General features: G+C 44.7%; 1 protein-coding gene across 2 annotated transcripts in view; it reads left to right on the top strand.

Moving 5' to 3' along the window:
* Positions 1-26,131, top strand: part of INTU (inturned planar cell polarity protein) — a 70,315-nt gene that overhangs the window by 36,044 nt on the left and 8,140 nt on the right. For both annotated transcript variants that reach the window (XM_083174164.1, XM_083174155.1), the window contains exons 5-11: positions 309-427; positions 5,074-5,163; positions 8,946-9,023; positions 9,265-9,454; positions 24,815-24,868; positions 24,945-25,007; positions 25,471-25,689. In XM_083174164.1, the coding sequence (XP_083030290.1) occupies positions 309-427; positions 5,074-5,163; positions 8,946-9,023; positions 9,265-9,454; positions 24,815-24,868; positions 24,945-25,007; positions 25,471-25,689 (813 nt within the window). The remainder of the gene's footprint in view (positions 1-308; positions 428-5,073; positions 5,164-8,945; positions 9,024-9,264; positions 9,455-24,814; positions 24,869-24,944; positions 25,008-25,470; positions 25,690-26,131) is intronic.

Raw genomic sequence — 26,131 nt, 5'->3', positions numbered from 1 at the left:
TGCATCGCATAGGTTTTGCAATGAGATGATATCTAAGTATGTGCAGCACAAACTTTTTGAGCTGTGTGATGGGAACGTGCATCTCATCGCACCCAGCAATTTTACAGTGTATGGGCACCTTAACACTTCTAACAAGTCTGATCCAAAGTAGCATTTTCTTTGCATTTACAATCAACTGTGTCAAGTAGGCCTACTACTGTTCTGCTGACTTTTTTATAAACAAAGTGCTAAAATTCTGCCTAATATTTAACAATATCATTTAATGTGACTAAATGTGAACCGTTCTCAAAAACATTTTCGTTTAACAGCAGGAAATTTTCTACCAGTATCCCACATCTGAAGCCGCACACAAGCTGAAGAGCGTAAGAGGATTATTTCTAACACTAAGTGATATGCTGCAGAATGTTACAGGAGCATGTATTGTTAGGTAAGTTTGAAAAACTTTTTCAAGCATTGTTTTTTTTTTTTTAAACGCCAGTACTGTACATTCTATTGTGGAATATACAGTTTTTCATCTGTACTGGAAATTGCGAAGTTCGAAATTACTAACATTTGCAAACTTTAGCATCTTCAGACATTTTGGTTTTTATTCCTTAACTGAGAACTGAATTTTCTCTACATCTTCATTTAAATGAAACTAATGTGCTAGTTTTATGCAGCATGTATAGTTTATGAACCAATCAACATTGTGTATTATGGCCCTTATTCAGATCTGATCGCAGTACAAATTTGTTCTCGAAATGGGCGAAACCAAGTGCACTGCAGGTGGGGCAGATGTAACATGTGCAGAGAGAGTTCGATTTGGGTGGGGTGTGTTGAAACCGAAATCTAAATTGCAGTGTAAAAATAATGCAACCAGTATTTACTCTGCACAGAAACAAAATAACTTACACAAATCTAACGCTCTCTGCACGTTACATCTGCCCCAACTGCAGTGCACATGGTTTTGCCCATTTTGAGAACAAATTTGTAGTTTATCAGATCTGAATAAGGGCCTCTGTGTATTGCTAGGTCCCATTTAAAGTCACATTCTCAGTTACTTAGCAATTTTTTTACAGCCTTAAGTGAAAGCCGGGGAACTGTACTGTGAAATGCGTTCTTTTCCATGGCTCCTCCATTACTGTGTAGAGCGATCTTTACGGAGATGTAAAGAAAGATACACTATATGTGTGTTCTGGGGCACACTGTTATAAAAGTGTGCCCCAGAATAGATCTAAAGTCTATCTTTAGTTACATCTCAGTAGAGATTTCCCTATCTAACTTGCTGGAACTATTGTTTCTGGGAGCACCACCAACTAAGTGGTACAGGTTTGCTATTCCGATAAGCCTACATGTTGGGGTGTGTATGTATGTATGTATGTATGTATGTATGTATGCTATTCCGATACTCTCCAGGCTGCGAGCACACACGGTCCTTGTAAAGTCAAGCATCCACAACCACTCAGGGTTTGCAAACCCTGAGTGGTTGTGGATGCTTGACTTTACAAGGACCGTAAACCTGCACCCGCACTCACCGATCGTTCTGGATGCGGTGCCCTTAAGGAGCACAGATCAGGCTGTGTCCATACATAAATACAAGATCCCCCCCACATATTGGGGAAAGAGCACTCTCCCAAAAAATCTTAAAGATTATTGAATTTAATCCAAAAGAATCCTTTGGGTTTGGTCCCAACGTTTCGGTCCCACGCCAGGGACCTTTCTCACGGGATGGGCAACTGAGTGGCAGGGGGAAGGGGGAGAAGGGATGCATGCTTTGTGGAATAGCACGAGGCATGCTTTTGTGGAATATCTGACAGCCGCTCAAACCATAGGAGGTGAGCCGCATGTCAGCACAGCTATGGAGACTGCAGGGCTGAGGGGGGAGTGTCCACATGCTGCCACGCTAGTAGCTTACACTGTCAGTGGGAGGAGATTTCTAGCGCGGCAGCAGCCAGGGGCAGATTGAGAATTATTATTGGGAAACCAGCCTGGGAATTATCTTGGAGCAGCCTTAATAATGGGGGGGGGGGTGTGTTTACGTTGCAGGGGGATGTGTGTATAGTTAATGTTATAGGCTACAGGGTGTGTGTGTGGTTAGGGTTATAGGCTGCAGGAGGGTGTATAGTTAGGCTGTGGGGGGGGTGTATGTTTAGGTTTAGGCTGGGTGGAGGGTGATGCGTGGTGTTATGCTGCAGGTGGGTGAATGTTTGGTCTGTATGGGGTGTATTGATAGGGTTAGTCTATGGGGGATGTATAGTTTAAGTTTGGGTTAGGGGTGGTGTATATTTAGGGTATGGGTGCGAGGGAGGTGTATGGTTAGGGTCCGTCGGGGGGGGTGTGGAGGAAGGTGTCTTCTGATGACACTGAAGAATTGAACAGATTAACCCCACTGTAGTCACTCACTACTAACCTGATCATCCTGTGGCTTTGGAATGGGCTGCTTGTGGACAGAATGCTCTGTTTTACTGCACTCCCACAGGGACCTTAGGTTCCTGGGATACCTCTGTGCCTTGTTCAACTAGCAGCTGTGCTTCTGGTCCCGCGGCTGGCGCTGCATAACAGTGCCCAGGGTCAGCATACACCCATCCTGTAGCAGCTCCCGGCGGTGGACAGCCCAGCCACAGATACGACAGAGCCAGATGAAGGCTCTGGAGGGCCCAGGGTACTTAAGATAGGGGGCCCTAGGGTAATGTGATATCCATTTAAATAGTCCCTCCTTTCCTGCACCTCTACTTTGGTCTGTCACCCCTGCATTTCTCACTCCCTTCTTCCCTGTCCCACCTGCACCTCCCCGTCCCCCTGTCATCACTGCACCTAGACCTGTCCCTGTTAGTGTTCATTCTAGCACCTGCCATATTGGAAAACCCATGCAGTTCCACTTCCCTGCCTGGGGAGTCGCTGTCTGCTGTAGTGCTTCTAGCACAGTGTGGTCTGTATATCAGCACTGATATGCAAACTAGACCTTTGCTAGAAACACCAAAGCAGACAGCGACACCCCAGGCAGGGAAGAGGAACTGCATGGGTTTTCAATTATGGCGGGTGCTAGAATGAACACTACCTGTCACCACTGCACCACTTTATCTCCTTGGTAACTCTGCACCTCCCCATCCCCTCTCCGTGCCCCTGTCTGAACTGCACCTCCTCATCCCCCTGTCACACCTGCACCTCCCAGTCCCCCTGTCACACCCGCACCTTCCAGTCCCCCTGTCGCCACTGCACCTCTCCACCCTCACACCTGCACCTACTCATCCCCCTGTCACACCTGCACCTCCCTGTCACAACTGCATCTCTCCTCCTCTGTCACTCCTGTGCCTCCTCAACCCTGTCACACCTGCACCTCCCAGTCCCCCTGTCCCTACTGCACCTCTCCACCCTGTCACACCCCGCACCTGCTCTTCCCCGTCCCCCTTTCACCACTGCACCTCTCTGCCCTGTGTCACACCTGCACCTCCTCATCCCCCTGTCACACTTGCACCTCCTCATCCCCCTGTCACACCTGCACCTCCTCATCCCCCTGTCACACCTGCACCTCCTCATCCCCCTGTCACACCTGCACCTCCTCATCCCCCTGTCACACCTGCACCTCCTCATCCCCCTGTCACACCTGCACCTCCTCATCCCCCTGTCACACCTGCACCTCCTCATCCCCCTGTCACACCTGCACCTCCTCATCCCCCTGTCACACCTGCACCTCCTCATCCCCCTGTCACACCTGCACCTCCTCATCCCCCTGTCACACCTGCACCTCCTCATCCCTCGGTCACACCTGCACCTCCTCATCCCCCTGTCACACCTGCACCTCCCAGTCCCCCTGGTAACTCTGCACCTTTCCGTCCTGCTGTACCTCTCCATCCCTGTCACCTGCACCTCCATGTCACACCTGCATCTCTCTCTGTCACACCTCAACCTCTCTGTCACACCTCAACCTCTCTGTCAGATTGTCCCCCTGCACCTCCCCATCCCTCTTTCACACTTTAACCATCATAACTTATATATAAAATTAAAAAACAAAAAAATGCTTGGAACATGCTACATGCACCTGTTAAAAACCCAGTAATGGCTTTCTTCTGGCGGCTCAACAGTGCAGCCCATTTTTCTTCAAATGCCTCCTTATTGTGCATCTTGAAACAACCACACCACTTTTTTTTTCAGAGAGAGTCCTGTATTTCAGTTGAAGTTATTTTTGGATATTTCTTTGCATCTTGAGCAATTTTCCTGGCAGTTGTGGCTCAAATTCTTGTTGGTCTACCTGACCGTGATTTGGTTTCCACAGAATAACTCATTTTCCACTTCTTAATTAGAATTTGAACACTGCTGATTGGCATTCTCAATTGCTTGGATATCTTTTTATATCCCTTTGCTGTTTTATACCATTCAATTACCTTTTCCCGCAGATCCTTTGACAATTCTTTTGCTTTCCCCATGACTCAGCACTGGATTAAAGATGCAAGGGTCTTTCAGGAGACCAGATATTCACTGACCTTTTATACACACACACACTGATTATAAGCAAACAGATCACAGGTGAGGATGGTTACCTTTTAGTAGCCATTCAAACCCATTTGTGTCAACTTGTGTGCATGCTATCAGGCCAAAATCTTCAGGCCATGTAAAATTTTGATCAGGGTCATTTTGGGTAGTTTCTGTTGTCATTATGATTTAAAAAGAGTAAACACAGTTGTTTGACAATAAATAGCTTCACCCAACCACTAACCATGAGTGAAAGAAAAGTTTGTGAGTTATCATTCATATTCTCTGACAAATGGCCAGAAAATCACATATTCTGCTAGGCCCTAGGGTATGTAAACTTATGAGCACAAATATATCAATGTCCTCTGTGGTTTCAAAATCCTTTTTGTTTCTTCACCTCCATTAGGGGTAATATAGCACCTGCAAATATTTCATTCACCACTTGTGGTTAGGGAGGGTGATGCAAGTGGATGAACCACTGAATCTACAATAAAAATGATTTTTGAGCAGATTACCATAATCTAGCCAGTCTGGGTAAATGATGGGGTTTTCTGTGTTGTCTTTTTGCAATTACATTACAATGGCGTTTCTTCATTTTAATTTTTTTCATATTTTTTGTTTAAGCTCCTGTCTCATTTTGAACAAGCAATTGGTTCATGTTTCGTACTGGAAAGAGTCTGAGCACTTATTCTTGGTTTCTCTACCAGCAGAGAGGTAAGATTTATATTCCTGCTTTTTGTAGAAATAAGGCAATTTGTAAAATGAGATATTTACAATGAAGTGCCATAAGTAGTGGGGTAGCATTATGTCCATGTAAAGGTAGGTGGCGCTACCGTGCTGTGATGTCTGGGAACTGTCCAGACCTGTATCAGTTGTAATCTGACCTCTTGTGAGTCAGTTTGAACAAAAGCTAGGCGGCTCATGGTGGTGCATGCTTATTGGGTTACCGGCAGATGGGATATTCCATTTCCGAAGTTCTGCAGACATTCAACGTTTCTTAATCTACTGTGTCATGTTTACTTGGAATGCCAGATAAGTGACAATGGAAATATCCAGATTCAATATAGGAGGTACCAGACATATATGCAGCAGGCCAATGCTGCCTTCTTAGCGCTCCCCCCCCCAAAACCCCACCACTGTCTCCCGGGTCGGGCAGTGCCGCTGAACTGTCAATCAGCCGCTGCCCGTCCCGGCTCCCCGTCCCTACATGCTGTGGCCCGGCTTGTCATAAACCGGCGCCGCAGGCTGTAATGTAACAGCTATGAACTCAGCAGTGAAAAAAATGGGGGTCAGAACACAAGTTCTGTGGCAGCACTGGGATTGATTGGTTTTAAAAAATATAATGGATGTTGAGAGATTCCTTGATAAAGCTGCATTGTGGGAAAGCAGTGAAACGCGTTGGAGACCCCACCATTACACTGATCTCTGCTCTGCTGGATCCCCCCAAGAGGATTTTTTACCCCCAGCAATTGGGAGTTACTCACTTCCCCAGCCCACACGGGCCAATCATGGAATACCCCCACATCCCCCTCCATTGGACGGGATCACTGCCCCCCATCCCCGATATTCATCCACAAATTGGGAAGAATCTCCTGGAAACTCCTCCAGTGGCCATGGAACTTACACCATCTTTTCCAGGCCACACACTAGAGAGAATCCATCACCCATTGGCTGGGTGCTCATTTTCTTCCATCAGCCCATCGGGGCTCGACATCATTCCCCTGACAAGTGGGAGGCCTACCCAGTACATTGGACATTGCTCATTCCAACCAATCAACGGCAGGACAATTACAAACCTTTTTGCCGTACACCAACGTCCTAGGAGTGGTAACTATACCAAGTACTAACTGTACATATCAGTACTGACTTATTCAAAATTACAGAAACAGGCCCAGCAGGCAGAGGGGTTTATTATGTATATATAACTTCTTTTATTGTTCATGTGTATATCATGTATTATTCTTTAGAATTTTTAACAGATTACTGTATATACAGGTTGTTTAATTATATAAATTGTTTGTAAAGATCATCCAAACTCTCAACATCCATTATATTTTTTAAACCAATCAATCCCAGCTCTGCCACAGAACTTGTGTTCTGACCCCCATTTTTTTCCTGGTCTTTATCGGGTCTAACTAACCCGCTAGTGCAGCTGCCCCCAACTCATATTCTGCGCCCCCTGGTGGACACTCCCACACGGTGTCCACCTAACCTTTGTCTTTATGAACTCAGCAGTGCTGCCCGACGCTAATCACGGGCAATTCCGAGAATTTTCCGGGCTTGCCAGCCTGGGCATTAAGGCATAGCCCAGAAATTTTGGGGATTACCAGTGAAGGGGTTAAGGGTTCATGGGATATGAGAGCAGAAGACCTACCAGAGTGCCCCATCAACACTACAATACTAGACACTGCACTTTACCGGGGCTTGTGAAATGCCAATTGGACCCTTGAGTACTGGCACGGTTCCATTTGTTACATACAGATGGGTTTGGGTGTGTTGCAGACCCTCTGAACCCATTGACCCCTGTTGTCAAGAAGGCACAGTAAAGTCCAGTGGTTCCATAATGGTATGGATGCAGTCACATGGAATGGTTTGGGCCTGTTTTCTGCCTGCACACTTAATTTACTAGTAACTGCTATGTTGCAGTGCTCGGTAACCATTTACAGTCCTTCATGGACTTTATATGACCCCACAAGAATGGAATATTCTGGCAGGATCATGCACCTTGTCATTGGTCCCAAGTTGTCCAGAATTGTTTTGAGGAGCGTTCTGGGGAGTACAAACAAATGGTGTGGCCACTGAGATTGCCCAGCATTAACCCAATTGAGTTATTTATAGGACGTGGGGAGGTGCATTCATGCCAATAATCCTGCATCTACTAATATCGGTGCTCCAGGAAGCTTTCCAGAGGGTCATCTTTCCTGAGGTCTTCCATTCACTTGTTTAATCAATGCCTTGTCTAGTTGCTGTACTTCGCTGGTCTATAGTGGGTCTCATGACTTTTGGTACTTCATTGTAGTAGTTCCAACTGGAGTCTCCTATATGAAGTTAAATTTCTTGCAGGTTGTTGGAATGTACATTATGAAAGCATACAGTATTCAATCTCCTATAATAATAAATATCTATTACAAGCAAACCGAATACTGGATCACTGTCCATATTGTCCTAATTTTTAATAAGTTTGTTGAGCCCTAGCATAACGTGTAATGGGAATGATGCCATGTGGTATATATATATGGGTGTTTGTCATGTAATAGGCATTATAGTGTAATTTTGGGCATCACGGTGTGTGGCATAATGTATAATGGGCATCAATGTTTGGCATAATGTGTAATTAGCATCTCAGTGTGTGGCATAATATGTAATGGGCCTTCCAGTGTGTGACATTACCACAGCCAGTTTAGTATAGGTAGTCGGTTTTGTGCTGCCAGAATAAGATAGAGATAGATGAGATATAATCTCGCATAATTTTGCCCTTTATAGTTAAAATTTGCCTTCCTGACTGAAAAATGTGCCCTCCCTGTGGTCAGCACCCTGCCCTAAAAAATTTCTAGAGTGAACACTAATGTTCATAAGATCATTTCTTTATTGAAATGGATTATTCTTATATTATAAAATATCTAATATATATTTTTCATGAAAAATTATCTGTATTATTGGGGTATCGAAAACCTATTGGTACCTGTACTATTGGCACATTGAAATATGTTGATTTGGGTTGTGGGAGAAATATATACACCATTGTAATTCATATTGTAATCTGTTTTATACAGTTTGTACCCTGAGCAAACTTCTATATATATGTACACTGAATGCTCTTAAGATGTATTGCTTCAATAAAAATATATTTGAAAAAAAGATACTCCTGTCGACCTAATGCTTGTGTCGACCGTCCATCCCTGTCAACCTATTTCACCTTCAGTGGTCAACCTAATGTATGTCGACCTTCACAGGGTCAACCTAGTGACCGTATCCCCTTTAAAAACAAGATCTATGCTCCACAACATGAGTAGGTTCAACTCTGCGCCAGGCCCTGTATCCTCTAATTCATTTATTGCTGACACTTTTTATATCTAGTTTTAGCAATATATTAATTATAATTAATAATATATAAAAGAAAATGGATGTAATTATACAATTGTTTTAATGTTACAACTATAACTGGTATTCTCTATAGCTGCTGTACTTGGAGATGTGCAGAAAATTAAAATAAAGAAAAAAACTACTGTTAAAATATATTATATTTTATAATCTATATAATACACTCTTGTTTTGTAATGTTATGCTACGCAAATCTGACTATTGCCTAATGTTTTAAGGTTAAAACTTTATCTTCTGATTTCTGACCTCAATAACGTTTCGTGCCCTGGCAAAACTGTTTCTACTCTAACTAGAGATGGTAGATTGTGCCAATGTCACGGCCAGTACATTATTTTATTTAAAGATGTGCGTTGGTGCTGAAATAAGAATTTGTTTTTGTTTTTTTTTATCAATAGAGTTTCTCTTCTACATTTGAAGAACATGACGGCTGATCTGGTTAGAACATTAAAGTTCATGTATAGCTCTCTGGATAGGTAGGTTGCAAGCATTGGAGAGTTGTTGTGTCTTATGAATGTCAATAAAGAATGTTATGCTAAGTATATTGAGATTGAGTTTAATTACCAAGGCAGTTCTTTGGCTCCTGAGATCCTCCCACAGTGCTTTTTTGTAAGCAATGCAGTGTATGTCTTACAGCATTTTTCATACTGAAGTTTCCCCATACACTACTGCATTGTATGTAGTTTCTTTGATTTGGTGCCGCCTTTTGTGTTCCAGGGCCTTTTGTCAAGCAGAAAATGTGCCTCGTCTTGATCATTTCTTTAGCCTGTTCTTCCAGCGAGCAGTGAGGCTGTCCATCTTAAGTGCAAATGCAGGCCAGGGACCTCAGTTCTATGATGCCTGCAGCTCTCACATTGTAGATAACCTTCCAGGAGTGCGGTGGCTGTCCTTACCGGAAGATATCAAGGTACTCTTTATATTTCATACAAATAGAAAGATATATGAAACCTTGCTAGAAAACATGGCTAAATGAGTGTGTAATTACTGCAATCAAATAAGATTTACAACTGAAAAAAAAATATGGCACTTAACCCCTGTAATGATCCATGAAAATGTCTGACAATGGGGGTTATTCAGACCTGATTACTGCTGTGCGAATTCAACTGATTATCGAACGATTTTGCATGCGTACGGTCAAAATTCAGTGATTATAGGCAAACCGTTTGCAAGTTGGCGGACAGTAAGCTGCTGTTTTCTGGGAGTGTCGGGAAAAGCACAGGTGTGCCTAAGCGATTTCAGGGAGGGCTTGTGATGTCGGCTCCGGCCTCGATCAGCCTGTTTCTATCAGATTTGTGGAAAGATCAGGGTTTATGCAAAGACTGGAGAAAGCATCTTGCCACCGATCAGCGAGATTTTCGCAAGCCAGCATTGCTGGGGAGCACACTGGTGCTGTTGAGAACGAGATCTGCCTCACCCTCTAACTCCTTATCGCCTTACCCCCCCCCTTTCACCTTGCCCCCTCTAGTCTCAACACCTCTGGCCCCGTCACCTTACACCATGTCACCTCACACCCCCAACCGTCTGTTTCCTCTTTTTAGCTTTAGCCCTCCCCCTGTTTTTCCTCCTTTTTCCCTTTTTCTCTCTCTCCCATGCTCTCTCTCCCCCACCCCTTTCTTTGTCACCCTCTCTTCTCTTGTCCTCTCCACCTGCTTACTCTCTATTTCTCTCCCCTGCTCTCTTCCCCATGCCCGCTCTGTCTCTCAACCCTTACTCTTTCCCCCTGTGTCTCACCCCGCTCTTTATCTCTCTCTGCACCTAGTCTTTCTCTTTTTATAGCCCCGTACACTTTGGTGATAAAATGAGTGATATCTACCAGGCTCTTTCTAAATCCTATTGCAACCTACCAGAGTAGTAGGCTTATTAAGGACAACACTTTTATTATATGGTTTTTGCTTTCAAACACTATTGGGGAAATTTTCTAAGATGGTAGTTCTTTTTTCACATGGGATGATGCTATGGGCAACCAATAAGATACAATTATTTTCTAGAAGGTGCTAAATAAATAAGTAGGTTCATCCCATGTGAAACAGAATTCCCCCCTATATCTCTCTTGCTGTTGGTATCAAACCCTATAACTGAAGATGTGGTGAGAGACACAGTGCAACTGTTTTTTCGTATTGCGATATTGATCGCCCCACTGCACAAAGTTTGGATACTGCAGAATTACCATGCAACATTGCCACAATGTTTGCAGTTTAAGTAAATGAGAAAGGGGATTGCTCTTTATGAAAATACCCCCCCAAACTCCTCAAGGGTATCTTTTCAGGACAAAAGGCATAGGATGGCGCCCTATGTTGTTTAGTCTATAGTAAGGTATGCAAACTTTAATATCCAAATCCAGACCACATCTATGTGTTTTACTACCTACTAACACATAGGTCTGTATAGATTTGCACAGCTCCTGTACAATTACGTGTAATTAAAATTGAAACGCAGGCGGCATATTTAGGACATAAACTGTTGCATCTGAGGAGTGTAGCAATTTGTGAGCTTTTCATGCACCGGTCAGCTGAAGGTTACTCAGACTGGCTAAAGGATCCACAAACCCCAGTCCAGTAAGTCTCCGTCCAATGAGCCAGACCTTGGACCAGTCACACCTACAGAAATGGGCCGACGGCACCCCTGTTTTGAAGAATTTTGCCAGCTGCCAAATCCACAGGGGCGGTCAGCTATATAGCAAGACTGGTTCTGCACATGTACAGAATGGTGAGAGCGAGGAAAGAGAGAGGAAAGTGTGGTGAAAGACATGGGGAGAAGAGAGATAAGGTGCGTACACACATTGACTCCCGCTGCTGACTATATCGCCAGCCACTGGGATCTGGTGGGGTGCCTGCATTGGCCCTCATTAAATGATCCACTTCTTTTTCTGTACATACCCAAACGACGGAGCGGGAGCACGCATCATCTGGGTGCGTACACACTGGGCGATATAATGAGGGATATCTATCACAAGGGTTAAAATGAGAGGCTTTAGTTTAGGACTGAAAGGTAACATTAGCCAATATGGAGCCCCTCTCATGCTTGCATCGCCAGCCGTCGGAAGGGGGCACGCCTGCACGAGACGCTCGCATGCCCCGTTCCAACGGAGCTCCCCACTGTTGTCCGCCGCCTCCCCGAACCCTGCCCATTTCCCTGAAGCAAAGACAGTCAGGGTACCACCGACTGACTGGGACGCGTGTGCGTGTGAGACGATTGCACATCCCAGTCTAATGGAGTCCCTCTCTGCCAGCAGGGACATTCTGGGGAGCACCGGCAATGAATGAGGGGCTCCATCTGTAGGCAAGGAAGAGGTTTATCACTTCTCTAAAGGCCATCGTTCCTTCCTCTGTATGAATCTGGTATTAGCTAGCGTCAGTAGGCGGTGGGACCCTGCCCATCTCCGCTTCAGGGCGGTGATGGGGACCGTCGATGGGGACTGGGGAGACGGCAGGGAGCTCCATCGGAACGCGTCACGCGAGCACCAACTTCTGGGGGCTGGTGATTCTATTGCCAGCCCCTGGAAGCATGAGAGGGGCTCCATCTGTACTCTTATATTCTTATGCACCATGTCCTGGTCCATTAAACTAGTATATAGATACTGTATATATCATGGGTCTTCAAACTGTGGCCCTCCAGATGTTGTGGAACTACATGTCCCAGCATGCCCTGACAGTTTTGGCATGCTCTTATGGGAAAAAATGTGGCAATGCATGTTGGAATATGTAGTTTCACAACATCTGGAGGGCCGCAGTTTGAAGACCCATGATATATATGGATAGGTATGCATGTGTGTAAATGTATATATATTCAAAGTCAGATGGTAAGTTTATTTTTATTGTCTCAGCAAATAAGAGTTATCCATGTAATTATTGCTATTATGACAGGAGAGGAGCAAACAGAAATAACCGGTATTGGGGCAGATGTATTAAGCTTTAACAAGAGATAAATCCAAGGGTGATAAGGAGAGATAAACGTCCAGCCAATCACCTGCTAACTGCCATGTTACAGGCTGTGTTTGAAAAAAGTCAGTAAGGAGCTGATTGGCTGGACGTTTATCTCTCCTTATCTCACTTGATTTAATCTCTTGTTAAGGCTTAATACATCTGCCCCAATAATTGTTGCTTGTGGTCCAATGCATTTTATAGTCTAGAAAATATAGTACAACTTTTTAAGGGGAAGTTTAATTAGCATAGAAAATTAAACCGTGCAAAAACCACGGGTAGCCCTATCATTATCACTGCAGGGTTTATTTACTAAGATAGCAGTTCTATTGAAGACAGAATGTTGATATGGACAACCAGTAGGATTCTACTTATTATCTTCTAGAAGGTGCTGAATATAAGAAGTAGATTCTGATTGGTTGCTATGGGTAACTTCCCATCTTCAGCAGAACTCCGATCTTAGTAAAGAAACCCCATAGAATCCATGATAAGTCTGTTGACTTATGTATTAACTCTGATAGATGTGCCAAAGCAGGCTACTTAAAAGCGATTTTCTTTTTTTTTCAGAACCTGCTGTGGTCCAGCAGGCTGCATTCAGGGCGAATAGGATTATCCAGGGGGAACAATTAGCCAAGCCCCACCCCCTTTAGCACTGGGTACCTTGTGTACACATTACACATTTTATTCTTCTAAAAAATATCCGTAATTAACCATCAAGGCTGATTTAATATGTGTAGTTAAGTTGTGTATGTATCTCCAGCGGAGGGTATCTACACGGCAGAACATTAATTCTTGTAGCTGCTTTATGTAGCTGGCTATAAATCCTACTGATTGTACTCTCCTGTAGGACAATAATGTGCTTGGCTCCTTCACCTGCTCTTTGGCAGCTTGATGTGTTTTTTACAAGACTTCCAGTGGAAACAGACATGCTTCACCTCAAACTAGTGAATATTAACTGAGATCACCCCAGATCCAGAAAACGTTTTGTCAAAGATCTTAATCAGAGCTGAGGGGTGGCCTTGCCAGAGGAGTATTGGAATTAATCCATCCGTTTGGCTCTTTGGAAGCAAAGTATAATCTGTGTTAATTTTAGCTTGCTGCAGGATAAAGTTAGAAATGCTGAACTTTGCAGGGAACAGATGTCCATTTGTTGATTGTCATTGGTGCAGAAATATTGACAATTATTTGCTAGGTGATTAAGTTTTTGTGAACTGGTGTCTATTATCTATTTAGATGCCCTATGGAGAGCTATTAATAGTGGCTTTTTTTATTGTTACATACCTGGCCCTTTTTGTATTTTAATCTAATATGCTTTTGGAAATATATTGTCTTTTTGTATTTATCCTCTTCATGGCTTGCACTCCCTCAAAGCTCTAATGACCACACTGTCAATCTGGGTCTGGAACATAACACCTCCCACCCAAAACCCCCTTTGAATCGTTTATTTATTTTTAGAACATCAAAGCATCCAGAACCCCTCTTCTTCTTTTTTTTTTAAATTCAATAATTTGTATTGAGATTTTGCATGTTAACAAACAACTACCAACACCCCGTATACATATGGGGACAGTTAGGGCATTAGAATGTAGCTACAACACAAACATGAGCAATTACATCAGAAGTATATGGTTGCAGGTAAATTAACAGGATGTACATAGCATATGGACACAGGGTATTCCAAAACAAACGATTGCAGTGCTTCAATCCCCGAAGGCGCCATTCGGGCTTAACTATACAGGACCAATGCAGGATATGCAGTGAAGCAAAAATTGTAGAGTAAGGTAACCAGTATATTCCTGTCCGGTATGGATCTCTTTATAATAATTCTTGCATTGCAGTACATGCCCAACTACCCTAAATAAAAAATGTAATTTAATTCCCAAAACAACCCACCTCAAAACCCCCCACCCTGTTTAACCTACCCCCAACTTAGGCATACCTGGAGCCCCTAAACCAACTATCCCCTACTCCCTTAGCTATGATAAATCTTACCTATGCTAACCTAGTTGACCCCTCCCTCCCCAAATAAAGAAGGCAGTAACCTGTGGTCCCTAGCTAGACTAATGATACCCACAGACCCAGCAGGATAGATACAACCACATCTTAGCTAGACTGTACCAAACTAGGTAATCCCTTCCAACCCAAATGACCCACCTACCCAAATGATGGATAACCACAGTATGGACAGATTGGGGCAACAGATAGGATAATGGGACACATGACCATTAAGGACAATCTATTAATGGCCCAACTGAAAACTAAATACAACTCTCCCGCAAAAAGGAAAAAAAATAGAAAGAGATAAAGTAAAATGGAATGGATGCAGCTGCTATTGCATATATATTCTTACATTGACCCACAGGATATAATATACAAGTACAGCTACAAACACAGAATAGGCATCAACTATAATATTAATAAAGTACCATAGTAGAAATCACTTAGTGTGAAAAAAGGCTTCATTGACAATTAGGAAAACATTAGTCTGGCCAACGTTCCATGCCTTGTGAGGATAAAAACAGGGTTCCGGACTCCTCCCATGGCAGTCTAGGATGTGTAAAAGGACAGCCAAAAGTCGGAATCCCAAGGCTACAGAGAACCGTAGAGGAGTCATTTTGGGTATCGAAATCTCGCTTCTGTCAACAGGATCTGTAGACAAGACAGGATTGCAATATAGATGCATTGTGTATTCAGCTCTTAATGCACATGTTTCAGGGTTGCATAAGGGGGGAACTGCTCTCAGCCGTTGATTTTTAGGAGATGGCAAAATTGCAGGAGTAGGACAGGGAGTAGTAGCCACAATCTCCTCCTCGCAGCTCTCAGGGGCACGTGGTGGGGAAAACACGGCCTCCGAGGTTTCCTCGAGCTTAATGATAAGCCTTTGTGTTGTAGCATGAATAGCTTCAAGGAGTTGTTGCAGATAGGCCTCCATGGTGCAGCACCTTAATGTGGACCCAGACAGTGATACGGATCCACTATATAGGAAGTGAATGCAGAGATTCTGTATACAGGGGCAAGACTAACCTATAGGGCACGTTATAGACAGCACCACTGAGGGAATAATACTGGGTAGGCAGTCCCAATCCCCTATAAGTGAAACATATGTATATTGGCACTTAGTGTAGCTGAGCCGGTACTTGTTTCCTAGCACTGCGCCCATCTCGTTGATTGTATGCCTTAAGTTTAAGGCACTTAAGGCATACAATCAACGCGATGGACCTGATTTTCTGTCAATCACCAGCTAATTTGCCGGTGAAAGACAAAATCGGGTTGATTGCGTCCATCGCGGCTCCTAATAAGGGGCCGCAACGCGATCAACGCGATTTTGTTAAATTATTTTTAAAGTGAAAATCGGGTTGATCGCGTCGGTCGCGGGGCCGCGGTACGCATTGGACCTTTTCATACCCCTACTATCCACGTCGGCGTGGAGTTGATTTTATAAAGTGTGGCGAGTGCAGCGGGCCCCACGAGGGGATGCGGATACCTGTGAAGCCCGCGAGGGGATGCGGATACCTGTGAAGGTATCCGCGTCCCCTCGCGGGACTCGCTGCGCTCACCACACTTTATAAAATCAACTCCACGCCGACGTGGATAGTAGGGGTATGAAAAGGTCAGAGGACACGTACCGCCGCCCCTCGAGGGCTCGCTGCGCTCGCCACGCTTCGGGTTGGCGCCAATAGTGGGGTGGCGTTAACAATGGGGGGGCATTTCAAACATGAGGGGGGTTTAGTATTAAAATGGGGGGTTTTGGGACTTTTTATATTGAAATCAATGTAAAATCGGGTCTCAGGGACCTTTTTACATTGATTCCAATGTAAAAATTGGGTTCGATCGCATCGCATGCGATTTGGTTGCCATGCGATGCGATCGACACGATTTTTCCAACCCGATGGATACAATCAAAATCGGTGGTGCCGTGCTAGGAAACAAGTACCGCTGAGCCTCCCAGGCCAAGATGGTCACAATAACCCCTTCACCACCACAGTGTTTGGTGGGGCCTCCCCCATTCGTGGGCGTTAATCCACAGAAGGTACTGTAGCTGGGTCCGCTGGCAGCCAGGCACCCCCAGTCAAATCAAGATGGCCGCGGCCTCCACCTTTCCCCTATTGTATGCAGCTGGACTGCACTTGTTACCTTCTTTCAGTAAAGGAGCCTGCAGATAGCTGTCAGGGGTGGAGCGGCAGTACAGGAGGGTGCCGACGAAGAGGTCTGGGCAGCACGCGTCAGGAGATTGCGGCCGTCTGGAGCTCCGGAGCTCAGCTCCCACGTGAGACAGCCGCAGCAGCAAGATGGCGCCGGTGTCCTGCCTTTCAGAGAGTCCCGCAGCGGCAGGTCGGATATCTTCACAGCGGGTGCCCGGAGTTGGAATCTGAGGCAACCAGGATGATCTAGGAGGCTTCCCCCACCACCACAGGCAGTCTGGGCAGGTAAAAGTGTGCAGGATGGGCTATCAGGTTATCTGGAGCGGGGAGCAACAGGAGAACACGTCCACTCACTTGTCCGCCAAAGCCACGCCCTCTTCTTTTTTAATTGGAAGATTGAATATTTTCTCCAAACATAGGAGGGCATGTATTATTATTATTTTTTTTTTACCTATAACCATCACTTCTCCCAAAAAAATGTCAATGACCAGGAAAACTACTGATGGCCCTCCTCCTACCAGATAACTTTCCGTTGCACTTTGCATGACTTCAGGAACTTTTTATGAGCCTTTTTTGGGCTTCTTTATACCCACACTTGACGTCTCTCCTTCTATGTGGACTCTTTACCCACTTTCTCCATATTCCTCCAAAACATTTTAATTTTTATGGTTCGCCTTTATCGTACCTGGAACACCTGGTTCTTCAATAAAGTCTCCATTTGTAATTTCCTCCATGACCAAGAACAAACGGTATTTAAATGTTTTGAATTACTTTAGTAGAAGTGGCCTCAATGTATACTAGGGTGGAGTGAAAACGTTGAAATTGAGATATTCAAAATCGGCTAGTGTGGAAAAGTTGTGACTTGACCTGAATAAGAAACGTGCAAAAGCGTTTTGCTCTAAGTCATTATCTTCTGTTCCGGCAAGACATCTAAAGTTTCGCTTTTTAGATGAAATTAACGAAACGTATGAAGAAGCTCTGATCTAGTTAAAATTATGTCAGGACGTCTTAGAGTGGTTCTTTAATATACTTTCTCTCCATCCTGGCGACACAGCTCAACCATGGGATGTAGGAGGGCCCACAGGAGCAAGGCACCTATGCTGACTTCTTTGAGGCTGGTTCCTCCCTTCTGCATCCCAGAATTCCTCAGTTCATTTTAGGTGCCCACCGGAGTGGGTGCTGTGCTGACTGGCTGCAGCTGTTTTTGAGTAGATTAGCTAGGTGTTTTTTTTATTTTATTAATTCACTAGTTAGTGCAGGTTTCCACTGTGTGACTTCCACAGGAAGTTCAGACACACTGAGAGCGCAGCAGAGGCTGACAGAAGCGCATCCTGTCAGCTCCTTGTGTGCAGAGGGACGCTGTCTGCTCCCCTCCCTCTGCACAGTGCTTCAACCTCCTTTAGAGAGAGGTTTCCTGGGCCCTGGGGGTGTCCTGAACCGGCTTCCTGCTAAGGGGGGATCTTGGGGGACGGACCCCCCGCGATGGTGGCCACCATTTTAAAGGGGTTGATAGGCTGAAATCCTGTAAAGGAGTTGAAGCCTATTACAGGAGTCCAGCGCTTCCAAGTGGTCCCAGAAGGAGGGGAGACACTGGAGGTGAGGAGAAACACTGGTGGTAGCGGCTGAAGGGGAAAAGGCGCCAATAGCCTTCCTTCCCCGCTGAAGCAGGGACTTGGTCTCTTCCTGCTCTCTGTTCTGGCGCCCTTTTTCTCCATAGTGCGGAGCTGAAGGAGGATTTCATTGCAGTGCAGTGGGAAGTTTCTCCTGGGCAGCGCTTTCCCCGGTGCTCGCTGAGGATCCATTGCAGCAAGCAGACAGATAAGTACACAGCTACATTATTCTGTGCAATTGCCTGACATTGTGCACTGTGTGGTACCATGACAGAAAGGTGTAGTGCTGCTGCTCTGGGGGAGGGAGCGCCGGCCATGTTAATTAACTGCAGATGTTGTGGTGTTAAATTAACCAATGAACAGATGGATCAGGGGGATTTGTGGCCCTCATGTGAGTCTGTGCCCAGTGGGGCTCAAGCCCAGAAGTTTGAGCAGTCGGAACCTTTGGTTAAGGCTTTGAATAGGCAGAGAGATGATCTGGTGAAATCTCCTGGCCCCCTTTCCCCCTCAACGCTCTGTGGACTGTATTAGCCCATCTCAGGGGGACCCAGCTTTGTTGCAGGTCATGCACAAGGTGTTCATAAAATGAATGTATTTATGGAAAAATTTGCCAAAACCCCTGAGGTTACTTCACCCAGACACCCCTTATCTACACCTCCCCTGTTGAACTTAGATTCTGATGAGGAGGGTGTGTGCATGGAGGATGTCTTTTGGGACCAGAAGGAAGAGGTTGAATCTTCTGACCCTGGTATTGAGGATTTGATCCTGGCAGTTAAGCAGACTTTAAATCAGGCATGTCCAACGTTGGCCCTCCAGATGTTTTGAAACTACACATCCCAGCATGCTTTGCCACAGTTTTGCTATTAGAGAATGCTAAAACTATTGCAAAGCATGCTGGGATGTGTAGTTTCAAAACATCTGGAGGGCCAACGTTGGACCTGCCTGCTTTAAATCGTTCAGAGGAGGATAAAGTACCTGCTCATTGTGTTTTCAAGAAAATACGCAGATATTCTGTGACCTTTCCCTCAGATGAATGCATGATTTCCTTATTGGGGGAAGCATGGAATACTCCTGACAAGAGGCTTCTCATCCCTAAAAGGTTTGATGACATGTGCCCTATGCCAGAGGAACATGAAAAATTATGGGAGAAAATCCCTTGTGGCCAGGTTGTCTAAATCCACGGCTTTACCTGTTCAGGGTAGTGCTGCATTTAAAGACCCAGTGGACAAGAAAATTGAAGGATGCCTTAAGGGGTGGGTATCCAATGCTATGATTAAATGGGCTGAAGCCTTATTTAGTCAGCTTCAGCCTGACTCTGAGGCCTTTTACATTGGCTGAAAAGCTTTGATGTGCGGCAGAGTATGTATGTGAGGCTGTGGAAGAAAGTGCCAAGATGGCGTCCAAACTGTCTGCCACTTCTGTGACAGCAAGAAGGCCTCTCTGGCTTAAAGCTTGGGAAGCGGACAACGAATCCAAGAAATCTCTTGAGGTCTTGGCCTTTAAGGGAGAACTGCTTTTTGGGACAGAACTCGAGTCCATTATAAAGCAGGCCACAGGGGAAAGAGCACCTTTCTTCCCTCCACGTCAAAACATTCAGTGTCCAGGTTTGGGGCTTTTAAGCCATCCTTTTGTTCCTCCTTTCGAGGGGGTGCATCTAACAGAGGACAGGCAGGAAGAGGAAAGTTTCCAGACAGTAAGGGAATGGCACCCAGATCCCGTTTCGGTGCCTTTGCTAAGAAGCACCCATCCAAGAGCGAGGATAAGTTCTCCGCATGATGGGGCAGAGACTCCCCGTTCTGGCTTCAGAGTGGGGGGTCGCCTCCTGCAGTTTCGGGACCAGTGGAACATCACCACCACAGACCCTTGGGTTCTTTACATCATTTCACAGGGTTACAGAATAAATCTCAGGGGGTCTCCCCAAAGAGGTTTCTACCAACACCCTTACCGCGGGAAGCTCGCCTGAGGAAAGCTCACTTGGGGGCGGCAACATCCCTTCTCGAGAAGGGAGTGGTGCTCCCGGTACCTCAAGTTGAATGTTTTTTTTCCATTCTCTTCTTGGTCCCCAAAACAGAAGGGGGTACTTGTGGACAATCACGGCTCCCACGATGTGCATCGTATAGCAAAAAATCGCATCACATGCGATCGCATGCAATTTTTAACAGAAATGCATTGAAATTTGTATCAAACATGTTCAATGGCCCCCAAATGTCATTTTTCAGGCTGTACCACCCCCACTATCAACGGGAACCCGAAGCGTGGCGAGCGTCGGCGGTACGCGTCCTACGACCTTTTCATACCCCCACGGCGTGGAGTTGAGAATAGAAAGTGTGGCGAGCCACCGAGCCCGAAGCGTGGCGAGCGGACACGGATACCTTCACAGGTATACGCGTCCCCTTGCGGGCTTCACAGGTGTCTGCGTCCCCTCGCGGGGCTCGCTGCGCTCGCCACACTTTATATTCTCCACGCCGACGTGGATAGTGGGGGTATGAAAAGGTCGTAGGACGCGTACCGCCGCCCCTCGCGGGCTCGCTGTGCTTACCACGCTTCAGGTTCGCGTTGATAGTGGGGGTGGTACAGCCTGAAAAATTACATTTGGGGGCCATTGAACATGTTTGATACAAATTTCAATGCATTTGGATGCCTTTCTGTTAAAAATCGAATGCGATGCGATTGCATGCGATTTTTGAAAAAATGCCTTAAACCGGCAAAAATCGTATCCAATCGCATGCCACTACATATGGCATGCGATGGGAGCCGTGATAATCTACAAGTACCCAGAAGGGTCCTTCGGACCCATTCTAAATGTGAAGTCTTTAAATCTGCATCTATGGGTGGACCATTTTTGCATGGAGTCTCTTCGATCAGTGCTGTTAAGCATAGATTCGGGAGAATTTCTAGCATCAATGGACATCCAAGATGCTTATCTGCATGTGCCTATCTGCAGGGAACGTCAGTCTTTACTGCGTTTTGCGATAGGAGAGACTCCTTTACAGTTCCAGGCTCTTCCTTTTGGCCTGGCCACAGCGCCGAGTGTCTTCACAAAAGTGATTGCTGTCATGGCAGCAGGCATCAGGCTAAAAGGGATAGTAATACCATACTTGGATGACCTCCTGTTCAAAGCGGAGTTGGCAGAGAAGTTAAAGGAGCATCTGGCCATTGTGACACGGTTCTTCCAAGACCATGGATGGTTAAATCTCATTTGACACAGAGACTTCAGTTTCTGGGGGTGATTTTGGGGACACACCTACATCGTGTGTTTCTTCCAGAGTCCAAAGCAGTGGACATTCGTCACTTGGTCCTGTTGATCCTGCAGTCTCCAAATCCAACAGTTTGGCAAGGAGTGAAACTGCTAGGCAAAATGGTGGCAACCTTCGAGACACTGCAGTTTGCAAGGTTTCACTCAAGAACATTTCAGTGGAACATTTTCTCTTGTTGGTCGGAAAATTCAAAGACCTTGAAGCAGGAGCGGCTGTTTCTGTCTAAGGAGACAAGGGAGTCCTTGATCTGATGGACGGATCTGGAGTCTCTGCAACTGGGGGCGTTCCCTCCGCTCGTGGGATTTGCTGGTTGTCACAACCGATGCCAGTCTCGGGGCAGTAGTTCTGCACCTGAGGTTGCAGGATCTGTGGTCCAAGGAAGAATCCAAATTGCCGATCAACATCTTGGCGCTCAGGGCAGTTTGGAATATCTTTTTGCAGGCAGAGGATCTCCTGAAGGGATCACCTGTACACATACGGTCAGACAATGCCACATCTGTGGCTCACCTGAATCCTCAGGGCAGGACTCGCAGCAGGATGGCAATGCAGGAAGTCTCGCGGATTTTCAGGTGGGCAGAGGTGAACATTCCTGCTCTTCATTCCGGGGATCTGGAATATAGAAGCGGATTTCCTCAGCAGGGCAGAGCTGCTGGAAAGTGGGCGCTTCATCAGGAAGTCTTTCAGGAGATAGTAATGCTCTGGGGGCTACCAGAGATAGACTTGATGGCATCCAGGAACAACTGTCAGATTCCCAGGTTCTGTTCTCAGACCAGGGATCCGACCATGACAGTTCCGTGGCGGTTCAACCTAGCCTACGTGTTCCCTCCATTCCCTATGATTTCGCGGGTCTTGAAGAGAGTGAGGATGCAGGAGATAAAAGTAATTCTGAGTATGTCTGAATACTTCCTCTTCGGCCAGACTTGATCAGGCATAGACTGTTTCTACACTTGGACCTAGCTCGTCTAAATTTGACGGCCTGGCTTTTGAAACCTCCCTACTAAGGAAGAAGGGTTTTTCGGAAGCGGTTATCCAGACCATGCTCAGGGCTCGCAAGCCTGTTTCAGCTGCAAATTACCATTGTGTCTGGAAAATCTATATCGGGTGGTGTGAGCATCAGAAGGTACACACTTCTAGGTTCAAGGTCTCTAGACTGTTAGAATTTCTCCAAGACGGATTTTCAGCAGCGCTTAGTCTGCAGTCTTTAAAGGTACAGTTGTCGGCCTTATCCATTTTCTTTCAGAAAAGGGTAGGCCTGTACAGACTTTTTTACAGGGAGTCATGCCGCTTAAACCCCCATATTGGCAGCCGGTGGCGCCTTGGGACCTGTCTTTGGTTATGTCAGTGTTACAAAAACCTCCTTTTGAGCCTTTAAGGTCGGCTGATCTTAAATGTCTGTCTTGGAAACTTACCTTTTTGTTGGCTATGTGGTACGCCCCCCCCCCCCTTCCTTCGCACACCGGGTTCGTTCACCCGGTATGCAAATGGTGTTTTACATAAACACCATTTGCATGTCAGTGGGAACCTCCCCCCATCTTTCGATAATCGCCGACCATCGAATGATGGTGAAGGTGCATGCATATGTACTCATACATATGCGTGCACATCCATGTTACAAGTCATGCTTTGCTGTGGTCCACTTTCTGACTCAAATAATGGTATAGATGGGTATACACCAACTTTTTTTTATTTATTTTTTCAACCTCACCAACCTGAACATGACTAGACTTTGCTCACTGTTGGATGCCTGGCACTAGATTTTAATAATATCATGTTGTCCTCTACCCTCCAGTCGATTGGCAGCAGCATTTCCTCCCAAAAGTGGCCTCTAATTACTGGGAGCTACATTAAGTCTTGGACCTGCCATTGCCTAATATCTGCTAACTGAAGGCAATCCTGATCCAGACACCTGGTTCACAACCTCTTCCATCTGTGTTCTTATAAAGTACTCTTAACCATTTTATCAAAAACTGGTTCTTTGTACATGAGCAACTCCATGCATTTCGAGTCACTGCTGGAGAGATTGAGGACAGTAAAGTAATCAATCCCATGTTTTCTTGTGCCCTCTTTTGGAAACTATCTCATACTCATTGCTTTCTTGCATACCAAATCTACTTCTTAGATACTTTCCCACCTATCCTGCCCCCAGAACTAAGGTCACAAAACGTAGAACATCTTGTGTGTCATTAGAGACCACAGTAATGGAAACAAAAAGCCAGTTGTACACCTGAGAATTATTATAAAGTAAATAATTACCTACATTTTACTGTATATTAATTCCAAAGTGACCCATTAAGTTATGCACTAATGCGGTATGTTGTGTTTGTATGAGACAAAATAAACTTTTATGTTTGTGATCTGTTGCCATCTTCCCAGGCCATGTGTTAAATTGTGTTTTAACTATGGTCTGAATACCTGGCTTTCCTCCAGTCTTCATCTATTGCTCCTCCAGGTTCTCCGTTTTTAAGTATGGTGTGTGGGCATGGGAAAACCATGAGCCAGTCATATCAATGATATGCTGGCCATAGCAAAAGATGAATGTACTGATCTTGTTCACGACTGATCTGCCAACTCGTATGAAGAGGCATTGTGGTGATATGAAGGGTGGAAAGGAGGCAGTAGGATGACTGTTCTATAGACAAGTGTGCTCATCTTGTTTGTATTGTGACCTGCCCACTCATATTAAGGTGATTGTGCTGGAAAGAGGTATGATGACTGTGTTCCTATAGGCAAGTGTGCTGATTGAGTGGGGGACCTGCCGATTCATATGCAGAGGCATTGTGCTGATAGGTTGAGTGTATCAAATAGACATGTGTTCTACACCCAACCTCTTCTGTTACATTCAGAGGGGTATTTAATTAGTCCTGTTTTTTCAGCTAGTCAAAAAACTCAACTTTTTCCATGCTTGTGCATTCAATTGCAGCGTTTTTTTTTGTCCTTTTTTATTTTTATTTTTCTTCTTTTTTTTGTTGATGCCATTTCATTTTGTTAAATTTATTTTTTCATCAAAAAGCATCCGCGAAAAATTACTAAAAACCATGTGGATTTGTCAAAAAAACATGTGGAATGGTGAGTAATATGCCGATCCACTTGTTTGTGGACTGTGCTGAATTTTTCGCCTAGGTGAAAAATCGACAATTTAATTGAATAGCCTTAATCCTAATTTTACTTCTAAAATAGCAAAAAATTCTGGTTCTTGTCTAGGCAGAAAATTACCTCAACCAACCACACTACCAACCTCAGTGTGTTACTAGTTAATGCAGAATAATACTTATGTAGCCATTTTAACATAGTAAAAGTTCAATGAATGCTGTCTTGAATATGTATTTTTTACATTTCAGGTTGAGATTGACACTATACTCAGTGATTTGGAGGCGCTTGATTTTGCAGAACTGGTAAGTGGATTTCATTTTGGGGGAAAAAAGTTATAAAGTGAATACTATAACATTTACTATCATCATCACTTTTTAGTCTGAAGACTACTATGAGATGAGACGACTGTACATGATTCTGGGGACTTGTCTATTTTACAAGGTAAGTTTTCAGAATTTACACTTTGTAAATAGGAAAAACATAATGGTAATACATTTGCAACGGGTGGATACAGGCGATGCCGTGAACTTCTCATTTTGTTGAAAACTTTACTATATTATATACTGTAGGATTTCATGAGTGTGATAATAAAGTGCACAATGGTTGCTGCTTGTGAAGTTGAACTCACCTATTTATAGGATGAATAATGTACCATTACATTCTATTGGCTTTAAAAATGTTTCTGGGGGGCAAAAGTTACAAAAAAGTGGCAATATTCTGTCTTTTAAGTAAGGGGGAAAAAAGAAACAATAATTGCTTGATCGTGTCAACTATTTATTTTTTTATGTGAGTTTGTCATCCATTATTCTCTGATCATGATGGTTGATTCAGATGGAACTAATGTTGGAGAACATGTAGAGCTGAATGATGGCTATGCCTTTTCGATAATTTGAAATCATTACAGGGTTATCTGTTGGCTAATCATTTGCCGAAAGAAGATTTGATTGATATTGCCCTGTATTGCCGACACTTCTGTCTGTTACTATTGGCATCTGAGCGGATTGGACAGCTGGTGGTCTGGAGGGAAGTATATCCCCATTACCATTTAAAGAAATGTGGATTCCCAAGCAAGGAAGAGTACAGTGAGCCCGAGGCCCGGTATTTCCTTCTAATCGTAGGCCTGGTAAGGAATTTCAGTTAGAACTCATTGCAGATTCCATGAAGTGCGTTTTTATTAAGCTTGCCTCTAAAGAGGGGCACATATCAACATGATTTAAAGTGATTGGATGTCTTCATATATTAGGGTATCCCAAAGATTTAATATCTTAGTAGCTTAGAGGGGCTGCTACTTTTCGCTCACCCACCTGTCGGAGTACCGGCGGTTGGTATTCTAATGGTAGTATACTGACTGTCGGAATCCCAACTGACCCGCATACCACACCCCTGCTATGCATTTGATCTTTGACTGAAGTGGTTAATATGAAAAAGAACTGTATGGCTAAAGCTGTATGTGGGCTCCCCAAAATGCCAATTCTCGAACAACTGAATTGCTTTCTATTTTTATTATGCAATCATACATTTTCTACTCTATTACACCAACTGCCCCACATATCCTGTGCATTATG

Source organism: Crinia signifera, chromosome 1, assembly GCF_055691185.1.
Source record: "Crinia signifera chromosome 1, ASM5569118v1, whole genome shotgun sequence".
Classification (NCBI taxonomy): Eukaryota; Metazoa; Chordata; class Amphibia; order Anura; family Myobatrachidae; genus Crinia; species Crinia signifera.
This window is presented reverse-complemented; position numbering and strand designations above follow the sequence as displayed.